General features: G+C 36.8%; 1 protein-coding gene across 1 annotated transcript; it reads left to right on the top strand.

The window, feature by feature from the left end:
- The first annotated feature begins 4,437 nt into the window (after nt 1–4,437).
- Nucleotides 4,438–10,016, top strand: LOC116677343 (uncharacterized). The gene is made up of 7 exons (XM_032507897.1): nt 4,438–4,510; nt 5,383–5,466; nt 6,008–6,310; nt 6,395–6,676; nt 7,974–8,096; nt 8,541–8,584; nt 9,619–10,016. The coding sequence occupies exons 1-7, from the start codon at nt 4,453–4,455 to the stop codon at nt 9,781–9,783; spliced, it is 1,059 nt and encodes a 352-aa protein (XP_032363788.1). The 5' UTR covers nt 4,438–4,452; the 3' UTR covers nt 9,784–10,016.
- Nucleotides 10,017–18,000: the final 7,984 nt, after the last annotated feature.

The raw sequence follows: 18,000 nt of genomic DNA on the forward strand, positions 1-18,000 counted from the left end.
AATGATTATTGGGAATAATTAATGGATAATTGAGAATTTTCAGCATTTGTATAAAAGTGCCCAGTGGAGTTTTCTTGGAAAGAAAAACATATTTACATGAAGTCAAACTGCATCATTTATGAATCTTTAAAGCTTTACAATTGTGTTTAATCTATTTTTATCAGATTTTGTACAAATATTTCAAATCTTACATTAATGTTTTCTGGCCTACTTGCACTGTTGCTTATTTTCTTTGTATGTTACTGCCACCTGTTGTCTATCAGTGGAACAGCAAAAACGGCTTCATACATGTATATGTACATATGTATACATATACTATACTATGTATATATTTCTCACGTCCCTATTAGTGGCTTCTTAGTGGGTAATTAGCAACTCATAAGAACAGAACTGTAACGTAAACTCTAGTGGGATATCATCTTGTTTTCCTCTGACAGATCTTATTAGAAGGTCATTCCAACACATTGACAAAAATGTCTAATAGATGCAAATATTATCCTATTAGTATACAGGTTGAATGAAAATGTGATATTTCAACAAATGTATATATTGATTGATTGTACAGGCATATTTGCAGTTGGCTTGTGTCTGATCTTGGGTGAGGAGAATAGAATACACTACAACATAAGATAAACAGCTGATCCACAGCTCCACGGTACTTATTGGCAGCCCCAAATGTAAAAGGAATGGATTTTAACACCAAAAAAGCCCATGAGATAGATTTTTAATCTCATTGTTTTCTGGTTTTGCTATGGGACATGTTGCTTCCTGCAAGATTTCCAGTAATAAAATAAAATGTGACTATAAATTACAAAATGAACATCATGCAAAAAATGTAATCTGGATAAAATTGATCCGAATTTGGAAATCCAATGTTTTGCTTTCCAGGATCACCTGATCCATCTTACTTTTATGGCAGTTTTTTAAAGGAACATTGGATTGGACCACTGTGAAATACCAAATGTCAGGATTGCTAAATCCTGTTTACCAGAGCCTGAAATGGAACCAACAGTGTAGCCTACTGGCTTAGCATAGAACAGGTAGGCAAAATACCGGTGGTCACAAATAGCCATCATTTGTTGTAATTTTAAGAAACAGAAACACTGTAATAAATAGAAACCATTCACATTCCTTATTTTGTTATACTGTTAAATAACAAAACAAAAGCAATACCATCCAATAGTCAAGAATCATTTACAGAACAGATGCCAGCTCTTTCCACCTCTGCCTTTAGGAGATGTATCTCCATCTGCACTGTTATCTGCTGCAGTTGGATAAGCAAGACTTGTTCTTTACCCAGTTCAACTTGAAAAATCACAACGGAATCCACCCTTCTATTTTTTTTAATCAAATCCGAGATACGAGATACAAAACTGTTGAGTTGTAAGTTTTAAAAAAACCCAAAGAACAGGTTTGATCCAGATCAAATGTAAGATCGGATTACATGGGCTTATTTTAGTTTGCAATCCCTCTTTTGCTTTTGAAAAAAAAAACATTTTCAAGATGTGGTCCAATCTGTTATCTGAAATCTCACTGGATTACTTTTGAAAAACTGGGCTCTGGGAGATTCAATAAAACAGTTAATTAACAGAATCATGTTGATCATATCTAGTAATGGTAAGTAGCCTCGTTGGAATGGGGTCTAAGAGACAGGTAGATGGCTTAGCTGAAGAGACATTTAACATTAACATTACCATTTAACATTAATTGTTGAAGGTCTAAAGGATAAAAGCAGTCTAAGTATATGTCAGGTTTTGTCGTTCTTTCTGGTGCTACTGCGTGTAAAGGTGAACTGTTAGAAATTGCAGGCAAAATGTGATTCATTTTTATCTCTAATTGTTATAATTTTATCATTAAAGAAGCTCATTAAGTCATCACTAGTCAGAGCTATAGGAATAGATGGCTCAATAGAGCTGTGACTATCGGTCAGCCTGGCTACAGTGCTGAAGAGAAACCTTGGGTTGTTCTTACTTTCTTCTATTAGTGAGGCTGATCTGGCATTTCTGAGGGCCTATACATTTTCAGACTGTCTGCCAATGTTAACAAGATTCTTCCAGTTTGGTGGAACGCCGTTTACTCTCAAGTTTTCGCGAGATTTGATTACATTTTCAAGTTTGGGAGTTATTCCAAGGTGCTAGTCTCTTTTGCTTCATCATCTTCTTTTTGAGAGGAGCAACAGAGTCTAAAGTTGTCTGTAGGCAGGTTGTCGCACCATCTCCAAATTTATCAATTTGGGAGGACTAAAGTTAACATAAAGATCCTCTGGTATATTAAGGAATTAAATTAAACGCTGTTGGAATATCTTCCTTGAATTTAGCTATAGCACTGTCAGATAGGCATCTAGTGTAGAAGCATTTATTTACTTTAGTATAGTCGGGTAGTAAGAATTCAGAAGTTATTAGAGAATGGTCTGATAATAAAGGATTCTACGGAAATACCATTAAATCTTCAATTTCGATCCCATATGTCAGCACAAGGTCAAGGGTGTGGTTAAAACACTGAGTGACCTTCTGCACACTCTGACTGAAACCATTTGAATCTAGTAGGGAGTTGAAAGCAATACTAAGGCTATCATTGTCAATGTCCATATGGATATTAAAATCACCTACAATAAGAACTTTGTCTGATTTGAGGACTACACCTGATTAAACACTAAGAGAATTCAGATTAAAATTCAGAATATGGTCCTGGAGCTTGGTAAATAACAACAAACATAGTTGGCTGTAACGTTTTCCGTGATGGGAGTTAGTGGTCAAGACCAAGACCACGCCCATCTTCAAACACATCCAGCCCTCAGCACGGGTACCAGAGAAACGGGGGTGTCTGAGGGGTCTGATCCAGAGAAGATCCGTCTGGAGCAGAGTTACAGGGAGAGAGGGGAGGAGCGTGGCCGTGTCAGAGACACTCCTCTCAGTGTTCGCATCAGCAATGTGTGAACAAAGGAAATGGTTGAGAAGGGAGCGTGTCAGGAGACAGCAGGAGACAGCCGGAGACATCATCAAAACAACTCTGGTCTCTTTGACTGTTTTAACTTTTGGATGATATCTATGCCCTAGTAGCACCAGATGATGCAGAAAGGAAATGTGAAGTCTGTCATTGTTATACATGGGTTGACTCATGTTTTACACTGGTTCACCTGTATTCATGTGACGGCATAACTGCAGCTGTGATTTACATTTGAGGGATGCAAGTGCACAAGCACCTCCCACTTTAGGGAAGGTTATGGGTACTCAATCCCTTTAAAAATCCCCGATGAGTAATGCAATGCCAGTTCTTCAGTTTTTCTAGGACTTAAAAAAACTCCTACACCACACAGTTAGAAACACCCTGATACTGATGTTTCCTCTTGTAAAAAAATAGGAAGTTCTTGAAACATAAACAACATGACATGTGTGTGTATTGTAAATGAAAATGCAGAGTAACATGTATCTAAAGCACTTTCTGTTAAACTAATGTAACATTACAAGTGGAAAGTAGGCAAACGTCAGATGAATATTCTGTGTTCATGGTGCTCTGTGCTGAATCTCTCGATGGTGTGAGCATTCCCTGTACAGCTGTTACTGCTGTTTTACAGAAAGTTAGCACTTTAAGGAAGTACATGATGTGCGTCTAGCACCGTAGGAAGATTAACTTAGGAAGATATATTTTAATAACACTAAAAGCACTTACACAATGAAATACAATTGAAGCAGTTAGAATAGACTTTAAAACAGATCTTTCTTCCTACAAAACTATTTGCAGTTTTATTCTCTCCGTGGCTTTAAGGAAACTGACTGATATAAATGCATCATGTTTTCTGATCATACATGCATATGAAGGCCCATGAGGTTATTATGGGTTTAAAATGTTACTGTAAACATCAAAGAAGCTCTCCTTTCTGTGTAAAGAGGGAGCCTTCTGCATCTCCATGTATTTTTTGAGTTACTAACATTGTTGAATAAAAACAAACATTTTATCCAAGCCCCTTTTATTTCCAGTCTAGAGGACAGGAACATGGGGAGGACCAGAGGTGATTGCTGAGAATGGAAACATGATGTAGGAAGTCACTGATAATGATTATATACGTGGAGGTGAACTGTGACAATGAGGAAGCAAGGATGCGAATGATGGATATGAATATGTTGGAAATGGAACTTCTGGTATTTGTAACATTTTCTGAATTAAAAATAAGCTCTGGAATGTTAATAGATTTAAAGTGCAGAAGGAGAGATTGAATTAGACAATTCTTACATCGATGGGAGCCATGGCACAAGCCACAACCTACAGTATAGTACACACCATGCTCTATTTATTATTTATGTTGCTCCAAAATAGTTGAAATTGATGACTTGTCTTGTAGAAACAGTTCCAGTTGAAAACCTTGTCAGCGCATTGCCCAGACATATTCCTGAGAAAATGCTGACCTCAGTTCATAAATGGCCTTACCACTTCCTCATTGACACAATTTGCAAAATGCAGCTCGTCATCCTACTCTGTGCCGTGTCTCTGCTGCATTCATGTGAAACAAAAGGTATGAATGTTATTTTATTTCCTTTGGTTGATCAACTTAGTCGGTTTTCAAAGTCAAAGTTGTCAAAGTTGCTGTAGCACTATTTCAGCAGTATAGAAGTTAGGTAAGAAATGTAATGTTTTACAGGAACTCTTTTTTGAATTATTTAGTATTGAGAAATGTATACAAATCTCTGTAGATTTCTCTTTAATATGCTAATTGTCAATTATTTCAAAAGTAATCCTAATAACATGTAAAACTAAGACTTTGATATATATTCAGATATACAGTTATATCAGTTATTACTCCATTCTTTACCCATGGGTCCCAACACGATTGTGTTTCTCTCTGATTTAAGAGAAAGTACATTTAACTAAAATGTGTTTATTCTCGTTCAAGGCCCTAATCTCTATGCTGAGACAGAATGATAATTCAGTCATCAGCCTGGTATTTCAATTTTTATCTGCATTCTGATATTAGATTTAGATAAACTGTAAATGCTTGTAACAAATAACTACGTTATTTAAGTAACAAATTTAATATGTGTTGTCTTTGTTGGAGGTATAAGCTGTCCTTACAACGCTCTTCATATGTAAAATATATAATCAGTTGATTACTTAATTGAATTTGGGTGGTTATTCAATTTTACAGCAATTGAAAAAAGAAGAAGAAAGAATCAACAAAGACATTGGAAAGAGTGATATAATTGTCAGGAAAAGTGACAAAACAACAGCCGGGAAAGCTTCTAAAACATTAGGGAAAAGGTTTTAATGTAAAGTTTTTAGCAAAAAAAACAAAAAGTTGCAAGGTCAACGGGAAGACAACACAAGAGTTAAGGCTGTTCTACTTTTTTTCACCTTGTCCTTTGTTCTCCTCTATTACCCACACTATAGTTCCCCAGATTGTACCGAGGAGAAAGACTGACTATCAGACAGGAAGTGGCTGTAACCACATGAGGTTGGAACACCATGGGAGAGGTTAAGTTTGCACATGCATCTTGAAAAGACGGACATGTTTTCAACATTTGATAATGCATCTCAAACCACCTCCAGAGGGTTGTATTTGAAAGTTTCACTGATGTTATCTACTGTAAAGTTGAATATGTTTTAAAATGTAAAGCAGAATTTAAAAAAAAGAACTAGAACAGACTTAACCCTTGTGTTACTAATGTGGGAAATAGAGGAGAAAAACAAGGACAAGGTGAAAATAAAGTTCCCTAATTTTCAGAAGAGGCCGAAGAGGGAAAGACTTTTTTTCTTGTTAAAAATAAAAATCCAGACTTTGAGTAACATCTTGGTCTCAGTGGGCTTAGTTTAGCCAAGTCTTCAATGCTGAGGCAAGCTGAGTCCAGAGACATATCTGATCCAAGGCATCTTAGAGACAATGCTAACGCTGAAGTTAATTCATGAGTTTGAACTAATGATCCAATATTTAAGAAATATAATAGTAACCCAGTAACATTTAGTATTGACCAAAGAACACTACACTGTGTTTGATTGTGTGTCTACTGTTTTCCAGAGCCCAGAGCTGAGACTCCTGTGTTTGTGAAGAAGGGAGAGGACGTGTTTCTGAATGTCACAATAGCTAATGTTACCGATGAAGATTTTTTTACCTGGAAATTCAATAAAACTGTTAATTTAGTACGATTTTTTGCTGGTGCAAAACCAACAATCTTTAGTGATTACTCTGGAAGGATTGAGGTGCTGGAGAAATACTCTGTGAAACTGAAGAATCTACAAGAGGCAGACAGTGGAGTTTATACTGCAGTACTGTCTGGGAGTAAAGACAAACAAATAACTGAATACAAGATCACAGTCCAAGGTGAGTTTATTAACAATCAGACACTGATGGAGAGTTTCTGCTGCCATGTTTCTAAAACCTCTCCACCTGCCTCTCCCCCCTCAGATCCAGTGTCTCCAGTTATTCTGTCAGTGGACTCTGTGTCCAGCAGCTCAGTCTGGTGTAACCTGACAGTGAGCTGCAGAGCACAGGACTCTCACATTAACAGCACCTTTAGATGTGACACCCACACCTGCAGTCAGGAGGGAGGAGAGAGACAACAGGTCACACCCTCTGCTTCTGCTCTCCATGTCTACCTGTCCAATGGCTCCATCATCTGTAACCATAGCAACCAGGTCAGCTGGACAAAGGACATGAAAACAATTAAAACTCTCTGCCAACATGATGGTAAGACTGAGAGACAAACCACAAACAGCTGATAATAATGTACAGTGTGGTTAGACTTGTTTAAGGTTTTGTACGAGTATCAAATTAGATGTCCAAGTAAATATGTTTTGATTTCTACCATGGTTGGGTTGTCTTTCAGTCAAAAGTGAAAATCAACCCTTTCTTTGAAGCTTTTAATCAATATTTTTTTTGACGTTTCCACCACTACGTAACACTAACTTATTAACTTTAGAATTTATGGTCAATAAACCTCATTTATAGGAAATCATACCTAGTGTTTGAGTTCGAAAAGCAGAAATTAGGAATTATTTAGACTAAAATTAAAGGAATGTATGTTGATGGATAATCACAAACTGGAATATGTCAACTTTTACTCAATACCATTTTAAAACCATTTCAATTTTATTTCTCTAAATGCTATAAAATTGAATAAGATGCCCCAAAATGAATGAAAGTAAAGATTTGTACTTGCCAAAGAGCGTTGTGTGGAATTAAGAATGTTATTTTGGGTAATTACAAAGAACATTGATACAGGAAAATTGGTCAATTTGATCTGAGGACAACATGATGGATCAAAACATGTATTTTATTAAGGGCTGTGTATGGTGGAGGATTTTAGCATTTCTCAAACAAGAGTTGTTCTGGTGGCAGAAATAATCATTAACTGACTTAAACCGTATTGGGTTTGCTAATTTAAAAGCACCATTTGTAATGCCAAACCTGCTAATGATATTTTATCTTCACTTCTTTACTGTAAGCTAATGTGAACAGTGTTTTCTTGGACATGGACCACATAAACTTGTGTCTGTGGGAGAAGGATACAAAATGTAGTTTTTACATATTTTCTTTAAAATTAACACATTTTTCAATGAAATATAGCAAAAAAACTAAAGAAAAGAAGAAATATAATCCTTACTTATCAGCTAGCATCAAGTGTTAGTATGCAGTAGGTCATAAAGACATACTGTAGGTCAGTGGAATTAATAGTAATAAACCGAACTAGCTATCAGTATGAACCTCTACCAGGTTGGTGTTATATGACTAAGAGGAAGGTGGTGTTAAATTAGATCAGTCAGGGACCTTTGGAAGGTTGGTAGTTGTAAAGTGAAATTGTGACAGTTTAGTTTCACCCATTAGGGTTAAATGAAACAAACTAAATGATTTCTTACAGTTGAGATCTATTACCAATGAATTCAACCTGCAGTCTGTCAAAAGCAACAGTGTTACACTCTCAATTACGCTGCATGGCTTAAACCAGGCCTCCTTTTCTACCTGGCTTCTTTCTTCTTTTGTACAGGTCATGATCCACCCACCAATGCCATCTCTGTGGGTGCTGGTGTTGGCATAGGCATCCTTCTCTTCCTATGTGTTGCAGCATTAGTAGCAGCAGCATTTTGTTATCATCAAAAGAAAGGACAAGGTAAGTCCAAGTGTGCATTTTAATTAACAAATACATATACGTTACATGTACATGGGATTTCAGTGTTGTAGTGTGGTGTTTGAACAGCATTACTGGATGATGTGTTGATAAGGAATCCGCTTGACACTGTTTCTTGATTATAAAGGTTCATTATATCGGAGAATTTTCAGCTTCAATTTACAAGCTCTGCAGAAGCTAACCCTGACCCTAACCCTGACCCTAACCCTGACCCTAACCCTGACCCCTAACCCTAACCCTGACCCTAACCTGCCAACATCACAACCTACCAAATCCTACACATATAGAGGATTTAAAGTGTGCTGCTGTGTGAAGATGGAGAACTTTAGACACAAAATCTTATCATATAAATGTAAAGTAGTCAAGGTAAAGCTGAAAAAAGGAAACTTATATCAAATCAACATGTGTTTTTATGACTGCCTGCAGATACAAGAGAGATCCGGGAGAATACAGTATATGAAGTTCCTCAGGTGAGCATCAAGTTTTTTTCTGACACACTGAGGAACACAATTTCAATAATATATACCAGTTTGAGGATAATGGCAAATTTCAAATCACAAACTGGAGCCTCTCATGATTACATTCATATCCCTAGCTACACATTTTCCTGAACAGGTGATCTATACTAACTTCTGTATTTTCAGCTGTTCCAGCTCCTGCTGCTTGCTCCTTCCGGCCTCATGCACACACACTGGTTGTGCTGCTTGTTTGTGCTTAACTATAATGTTTTGGAGCTGGTGAATGCACCACGATGCACCACGATCTATCTGTCCAAACCTGCTGCTGCAACGTTCTACTTAAACACTGTTTGTGTTTCTTGTGTTTCGTTATGCTGCGTACGTGTTGTTTGCTTGTGTTTTATTATAGTTTTTGCATCCTTTCAAAACAAAAGTTACCATTTTGAGGAAGGGGGACAAAAAGACCAAACTGTGTTCTACTTTGCAAAACAGCGAATGCATCTTCCAAAATGTGTTGTGTTCTCAAACCTTCATACTAAAACTCAGATCTCATACTGGTGCCTGAAAGACAATACTGTACCAATATTGTTAGCATTGGGCCAAAGGTTTTTATGCACATCACATCAACTACATCATCACAGCTGATTTTTTTTCTCCCTTTGCTTCCGTTTTTTAGCACATAGCATTTAACCAAAGCTACATGTGATTTCCTACTGATCCAAACTGTTTTATCTTCTGCATTCTCTTACACATTACACACTGTGAGCAAAAGACTCAAATGCACTCATATTTTCAGTCCTAGAACAAATCAAGTAAAGTAGAACAACTGTGATTTGCAGTTACTTGCTCTGTGTGCTGTCACAGTGATGTCTTCATGTGCTTCTGTGTCTTTATGTGCTTGTGTGTAAGCTGCAGTGTGTTGTGCTCTCGTAACCAAGAGAGTTTGATGTACTCAAGTTGTTTCAGATGTGAAGAACTAGAATTCTAGAAGTAAAAATGGAAAAGAAAGACTGAGCTAAACTTACTGTATGTAATTTATTATCCAGGTCCTACCTACAGCTTTAACTCAGAGTTCAACAGTTGAAGGTCTTTCGCCGACCTCCACCTACTGCTTGGTAGGGCCTCACACTGCATCTCTGGATTCCAGGCCGACTCTGCCAGAGAGTCTGTATGCTCAGGTGGATAAGCCTGGCAGAATCTTGAACAAGTAATCAGCAGGGTATTACACATATACTGCGCTGGCTGCAATTTACAGTTTAGCTCTCGATGTTAACAGTAATGTAAGTTATATGTGAGCTGCTCTGGTATGGAAAGACTTCTCCAGAGGTGGGTAGTAACGAGTTACATTTACTCCGTTACATTTAGTTGAGTAAGTTTTTGAAAAAATTGTACTTTTTAGTTTTAAAGGAGTAGTTTTAAATCACTATACTTTTACTTTTACTTGAGTAGATTAGTGAAGAAGAAACTGTACTCTTACTCCGCTACATCAGGCTACAATGAGCTTGTTACTCGTTACTACGCCTCATTGTTTTTACCCCAGCGTACGTCTCATTTTAACGTTTTATTTTGACAGAGAGAGAGAGTCTTCCGCTGAAGGCTCTACCACGTGACTGTGTTTTAACCAATCACACGTCGTTGTGCAGTCACGTGACCATACTCGCTTCAGCAGCGCATAGACATATAAAGAGGTATCTCTTTATATGTCTATGCAGCAGCGGGACAGGTTAACTTTACAGTCGTAGCAAAGCAAAGACGTCAGAATCAAATGTCGCCAAGGCAACGCAGACCAGGAGGACCCCCCCCCCGGCCTCATAGTGAAAGCATGGTTACCTTTTAGGAAAAGTGGAAACAGCAGCTACATTATGCGGTGCCTTCAGTGTCGACCAAAACAAACGGACATGTGCGCGTTCAACGACTCAACATCTAACCTGAGGAGACGTAGCGGTGGTTTTAGTTTCTGCTGTGGAGAGGTGGATCTTTGTCTTTTAGGTTACATACAATATTTTTTACACATGCAGTATCCATCCTAATTTGATGTGACAAGTCTCTCAAATAAGCTATTTTGTAATTAATAAATACATTTTAATTTATTCTGTTGATTGGATGAACAATAGTTTGCCTAAATATGATTATTTTGTATTTTTGTCTGTCTGATTGATGCTGGTGTTAAGAAATAAATCAGACGTTACTCAACAGTTACTCACTACTTGAGTAGTTTTTTCATCAAGTACTTTTTTACTCTTACTCAAGTAATTATTTGGATGACAACTTTTACTTTTACTTGAGTCATATTATTCTGAAGTAACAGTACTTTTACTTGAGTACAATTTTTGGCTACTCTACCCACCTCTGGACTTCTCCCATACAGAAACATTTAAATGAAAACAGCTGTAATATAATGTAAAATTAGTAGTATTTTTTGTAGTATTATGTTAATATGTGTGTGTGTTTGTGTGTTAATTTATGTGTGTGTGTGTGTGTGTGTGTGTAAATACCTGGGGTGAAGCCATTACATTATTATACTGTTTCTTGAATTCTTTTTCTCAAATATCTCAGATATAACACGATAGAGCTAGCAACACAGTTTATTGTAGCGCTATTTATTAAGTTTGGGAAATCCCACAAGCTCTACAAAGCTAACGTTAGCTCAACTTGGCGGGCAGACTAAACAGGGAGGGACTAGAAATCCTCACTGTAGTTCTCAGTATGGTTATGTTTACAAAATGTTGTAGTCTGTCAACTTTCACAAGCAGAAGCACAAGCAGAGTGAAGATAATAACCTCTTCTAAACGTCCATGTTTTCCATGTTTTTTAATCCTCTGTGTCCTCCTTGGCTACAAGCAACTGTGTGGTGGTGGTTTATTCATGTCATAAAGGTTTTTCTTGAGCCATTTGTCATTAAAAATATGCTTTGTTTTACATTCAGTGTGTCAAGTGTGTTTCTTATAACAGTACAGTAGCATTGATGGATTCCGTGCAGAAAACCTCACAATATGAGGGGAAAATCCGTGGCACATGATCTTTTCATTAACTTACAAATTACAAACAAATATTAGATGAGAATAGAGCTTTAATATGTCTCCAATAATGGTGCAAGTAGCAGAAACTGCTTCCACATATGAAAATATATAATAACATACTGTACATACTGTGTAAACATACATGTATGTGTATGCAATCTTTTAGAACATAGTGAACAGGACCACATTCAGAGATCCATCAATTTTTGTACAAATGCAACAGTTCTTTCATTATTTTATTATAATATAACATTACTGTACAAACATTTTATTTACAAAGTGAGCACAATGATTATTGGGAATAATTAATGGATAATTGAGAATTTTCAGCATTTGTATAAAAGTGCCCAGTGGAGTTTTCTTGGAAAGAAAAACATATTTACATGAAGTCAAACTGCATCATTTATGAATCTTTAAAGCTTTACAATTGTGTTTAATCTATTTTTATCAGATTTTGTACAAATATTTCAAATCTTACATTAATGTTTTCTGGCCTACTTGCACTGTTGCTTATTTTCTTTGTATGTTACTGCCACCTGTTGTCTATCAGTGGAACAGAAAAAACTGCTTCATACATGTATATATATGTACATATGTATACATATACTATACTATGTATATATTTCTCACGTCCCTATTAGTGGCTTCTTAGTGGGTAATTAGCAACTCATAAGAACAGAACTGTAACGTAAACTCTAGTGGGATATCATCTTGTTTCCCTCTGAAAGATCTTATTAGAAGGTCATTCCAACACATTGACAAAAATGCCTAATAGATGCAAATATTATCCTGTTAGTATACAGGTTGAATGAAAATGTGATATTTCAACAAATGTATATATTGATTGATTGTAAAGGCATATTTGCAGTTGGCTTGTGTCTGATCTTGGGTGAGGAGAATAGAATACACTAGACAACATAAGATAAACAGCTGATCCACAGCTCCACGGTACTTATTGGCAGCCCCAAATGTAAAAGGAATGGATTTTAACACCAAAAAAGCCCATGAGATAGATTTTTAATCTCATTGTTTTCTGGTTTTGCTATGGGACATGTTGCTTCCTGCAAGATTTCCAGTAATAAAATAAAATGTGACTATAAATTACAAAATGAACATCATGCAAAAAATGTAATCTGGATAAAATTGATCCGAATTTGGAAATCCAATGTTTTGCTGACCAGGATCACCTGATCCATCTTACTTTTATGGCAGTTTTTTAAAGGAACATTGGATTGGACCACTGTGAAATACCAAATGTCAGGATTGCTAAATCCTGTTTACCAGAGCCTGAAATGGAACCAACAGTGTAGCCTACTGGCTTAGCATAGAACAGGTAGGCAAAATACCGGTGGTCACAAATAGCCATCGTTTGTTTTAATTTTAAGAAACAGAAACACTGTAATAAACAGAAATCAATCACATTCCTTATTTTGTTATACTGTTAAATAACAAAACAAAAGCAATACCATCCAATAGTCAAGAATCATTTACAGAACAGTTGCCAGCTCTTTCCACCTCTGCCTTTAGGAGATGTATCTCCATCTGCACTGTTATCTGCTGCAGTTGGATAAGCAAGACTTGTTCTTTACCCAGTTCAACTTGAAAAATCACAACGGAATCCACCCTTCTATTTTTTTTTTTATCAAATCCGAGATACGAGATACGAAACTGTTGAGTTGTAAGTTTTAAAAAAACCCAAAGAACAGGTTTGATCCAGATCAAATGTAAGATCGGATTACATGGTCTGATCTTAGTTTGCAATCCCTCTTTTGCTTTAAAAAAAAAAAAAACATTTCCAAGATGTGGTCCAATCTGTTATCTGAAATCTCACTGGATTACTTTTGAAAAACTGGGCTCTGGGAGATTCAATAACACAGTTAATTAATAGAGTCATGTTGATCATATCTAGTAATGGAGTGTTGACCACAGGTAACGCTACGAGGTAAGTAGCCTCGTTGGAATGGGGTCTAAGAGACAGGTAGATGGCTTAGCTGAAGAGACATTTAACATTAACATTACCATTTAACATTAATTGTTGAAGGTCTATAGGATAAAAGCAGTCTAAGTATATGTCAGGTTTTGTCGTTCTTTGTAGTGCTACTGCGTGTAAAGGTGAACTGTTAGAAATTGCGGGCAAAATGTGATTCATTTTTATCTCTAATTGTTATAATTTTATCATTAAAGAAGCTCATTAAGTCATCACTAGTCAGAGCTATAGGAATAGATGGCTCAATAGAGCTGTGATTATCGGTCAGCCTGGCTACAGTGCTGAAGAGAAACCTTGGGTTGTTGTGAGGCTGATCTGGCATTTCTGAGGGCCTATACATTTCAGACTGTCTGCCAATGTAACAAGATTCTTCCAGTTTGGTGGAACGCCGTTTACTCTCAAGTTTTCGCGGATTGATTACATTTTCAAGTTTGGGAGTTATTCCAAGGTGCTAGTTTTTTGCTTCATCATCTTCTTTTGAGAGGAGCACAGAGTCTAAAGTTGTCTGTAGGCAGGTTGTCGCACCATCTCCAAATTTATCAATTGGGAGGACTAAAGTTAACATAAAGATCCTCTGGTATATTAAGGAATTAAATTAAACGCTGTTGGAATATCTTCCTGAATTTAGCTATAGCACTGTCAGATAGGCATCTAGTGTAGAAGCTTTATTTACTTTAGTATAGTCGGTAGTAAGAATTCAGAAGTTATTAGAGAATGGTCTGATAATAAAGGATTCTACGGAAATAACATTAAATCTTCAATTCGATCCATATGTCAGCACAAGTCAAGGGTGTGGTTAAAACACTGAGTGACCTTCTGCACACTGAAACCATTTGAATCTAGTAGGGAGTTGAAAGCAATACTAAGGCTATCAATGGCAATGTCCATATGGATATTAAAATCACCTACAATAAGAACTTTGTCTGATTTGAGGACTACACCTGATTAAACACTAAGAGAATTCAGATTAAAATTTAGAATATGGTCCTGGAGCTCGGTAAATAACAACAAACATAGTTGGCTGTAATGTTTTCCGTGATGGGAGTTAGTGGTCAAGACCAAGACCACGCCCATCTTCAAACACATCCAGCCCTCAGCACGGGTACCAGAGAAACGGGGGTGTCTGAGGGGTCTGATCCAGAGAAGATCCGTCTGGAGCAGAGTTACAGGGAGAGAGGGGAGGAGCGTGGCCGTGTCAGAGACACTCCTCTCAGTGTTCGCATCAGCAATGTGTGAACAAATGAAATGGTTGAGAAGGGAGCGTGTCAGGAGACAGCAGGAGACAGCCGGAGACAGCAGGAGACATCATCAAAACTACTCTGGAGACTGTCTCTTTGACTCTTTTAACTTTTGGATGATATCTATGCCCTAGTAGCACCAGATGATGCAGAAAGGAAATGTGAAGTTTGTCATTGTTATACATGGGTTGACTCATGTTTTACACTGGTTTACCTGTATTCATGTGACGGCATAACTGCAGCTGTGATTTACATTTGAGGGATGCAAGTGCACAAGCACCTCCCACTTTAGGGAAGGGTATGGGTACTCAATCCCTTTAAAAATCACCAATGAGTAATGCAATGCCAGTTTTTAAGTTCTTCTAGGACTTAAAAAAACTCCTACACCACTCAGTTAGAAACACCCTGATACTGATCATTTTACATTTCCTGTTGTAAAAAGACTGAAGTTCTTGAAACATAAACAACATGACATGTATGTGTATTGTAAATGAGAATGCAGTGTAATTTGTATCTAAAGCACTTTCTGTTAAACTAATGTAGCATTACAAGTGGAAAGTAGGCAAACTTCCGATGATTATTCTGTGTTCATGGTGCTCTGTGCTGAATCTCTCGATGGTGTAAGCATTTCCTGTACAGCTGTCACTGCTGTTTTACAGAAAGTTAGCACTTTAAGGAAGTACATGATGTGCGTCTAGCACCGTAGGAAGATTAACTTAGGAAGATATATTTTAATAACACTAAAAGCACTTACACAATGAAATACAATTGAAGCAGTTAGAATAGACTTTAAAACAGATCTTTCTTCCTACAAAACTGATTGCAGTTTCTTTCTCTCAGTGGCTTTAAGGAAACTGACTCATATAAATGACATCATGTTTTCTGATCATACATGCATATGAAGGCCCATGAGGTTATTGTGGGTTGCAAATGGTACTGTAAACATCAAAGAAGCTCTCCTTTCTGTGTAAAGAGGGAGCCTCCTGCATGTCAATGTGTTTCCTGAGTTACTAACATTGTTGAATAACAACAAACATTTTATCCCAGCCCCTTTTATTTCCGGTCTAGAGGGCAGGAACATGGGGAGGACCAGAGGTGATTGCCTTGTCAGCGCATTGCCCAGAAACACACCTGAGAAGATTCTGAGCTCAGTTCATAAATAGCCTCACTTCTTCCTTGAAGGCACATTTTGCAAAATGGAGCTCGTCATCCTACTCTGTGCCGTGTCTCTGCTGCATTCATGTGAAGCACAAGGTATGAATTTTATTTTATTTCCTGTGGTTGATCAACTTAGTTGGTTTTCAAAGTCAAAGTTGTCAAAGTTGCTGTAGCACTATTTCAGCAGTATAGAAGTTAGGTAAGAAATGTAATGTTTTATAGGAACTCATTTTGAATTATTTAGTATTGAGAAATGTATACAAATCTCTGTAGATTTCTCTTTCATACGCTCATTGTCGATTATTTCAAAAGTAATCCTAATGACATGTAAAACTAAGACTTTGATATATGTATTCAGATATACAGTTATATCAGATGTTACTCCATTCTTTACCCATGGGTCCCAAAACGATTGTGTTTCTCTCTGTTTTAAGAGAAAGTACATTTAACTAAAATGTGTTTATTCTTGTTCAAGGCCCTAATCTCTATGCTGAGACAGAATGATAATTCAGTTATCAACCTGTCAACACACAATGGTATTTTGGTATTTAAATTTTTATCTGCATTCTGATGTAGATTTTAGATTTAGATATACTGTGAATACTGATAACAAATAACTAAGTTATTTAAGTAACACATTTAATATGTGTTGTCTTTGTTGGAAGTATGCACTCTTTGACCTCAAATTTGACCCATTTTCAAAAACGTAGGTTTCTGTTAACCAAATTGTCCATACAACGCTCTTCACAAGTAAAATATATGATCATTTGATCACTTTATTGAATTTGGGTGGTTTATTCAATTTTATAGTATTTGAAAAAAGAAGAAGAAATAATCAACAAAGACATTGGAAAAAGTGACATAAATGTCAGGAAAAGTGACAAAACAACAGCCGGGAAAGCTTCTAAAACATTTGGGAAAAGGTTTTAATTTGAAGTTTTTAGCAACAAAAAAAAGAAATTTGCACGTTCAACGGGAAGACAACACAAGAGTTAAGGCTGTTCTACTTTTTTTCACCTTGTCCTTTGTTCTCCTCTATTACCCACACTATAGTTCCCCAAATTGTACAGAGGAGAAAGACTGACTATCAGACAGGAAGTGGCTGTAACCACATGAGGTTGGAACACCATGGGAGAGGTTAAGTTTGCACATGCATCTTGAAAAGACGGACATGTTTTCAACATTTGATAATGCATCTCAAACCACCTCCAGAGGGTTGTATTTGAAAGTTCCACTGATGTTATCTACTGTAAAGTTGAATATGTTTTAAAATGTAAAGCAGAATTTTAAAAAAAGAACTAGAACAGACTTAACCCTTGTGTTACTAATGTGGGAAATAGAGGAGAAAAATAAGGACAAGGTGAAAATAAAGTTCCCTAATTTTCAGAAGAGGCCGAAGAGGGAAAGACTTTTTTTCTTGTTAAAAATAAAAATCCAGACTTTGAGTAACATCTTGGTCTCAGTGGGCTTAGTTTAGCCAAGTCTTCAATGCTGAGGCAAGCTGAGTCCAGAGACATATCTGATCCAAGGCATCTTAGAGACAATGCTAACGCTGAAGTAATTCATGAGTTTGAACTAATGATCCAATATATAAGAAATATAATAGTAACCCAGTAACATTTAGTATTGACCAAAGAACACTACACTGTGTTTGATTGTGTGTCTACTGTTTTCCAGAGCCCAGAGCTGAGACTCCTGTGTTTGTGAAGAAGGGAGAGGACGTGTTTCTGAATGTCACAATAGCTAATGTTACCGATGAAGATCTTTTTACCTGGAAATTCAATAAAACTGTTAATTTAGTACGATTCTTTGCTGGTGCAAAACCAACAATCTTTAGTGATTACTCTGGAAGGATTGAGGTGCTTGAGAAATACTCTGTGAAATGAAGAATCTACAAGAGGCAGACAGTGGAGTTTATACTGCAGTACTGTCTGGGAGTGAGACAAACAATAACTGGATACAAGATCACAGTCCAAGGTGAGTTTATTAACAATGTGACACTGATGGAGAGGTTCTGCTGCCATG

This window comes from Etheostoma spectabile, unplaced genomic scaffold, assembly GCF_008692095.1.
Source record: "Etheostoma spectabile isolate EspeVRDwgs_2016 unplaced genomic scaffold, UIUC_Espe_1.0 scaffold00004905, whole genome shotgun sequence".
In the NCBI taxonomy this organism is placed as follows: domain Eukaryota; kingdom Metazoa; phylum Chordata; class Actinopteri; order Perciformes; family Percidae; genus Etheostoma; species Etheostoma spectabile.

Bases quoted from the DNA above. Each gene is read 5' to 3' on its own strand.
- LOC116677343 (XM_032507897.1), top strand. From the start codon at position 4,453: ATGCAGCTCGTCATCCTACTCTGTGCCGTGTCTCTGCTGCATTCATGT. The intron at 6,311-6,394 runs GTGAGTTTATTA...CTCCCCCCTCAG, and splicing joins ATACAAGATCACAGTCCAAG to ATCCAGTGTCTCCAGTTATT. The intron at 8,585-9,618 runs GTGAGCATCAAG...TTTATTATCCAG, and splicing joins CAGTATATGAAGTTCCTCAG to GTCCTACCTACAGCTTTAAC.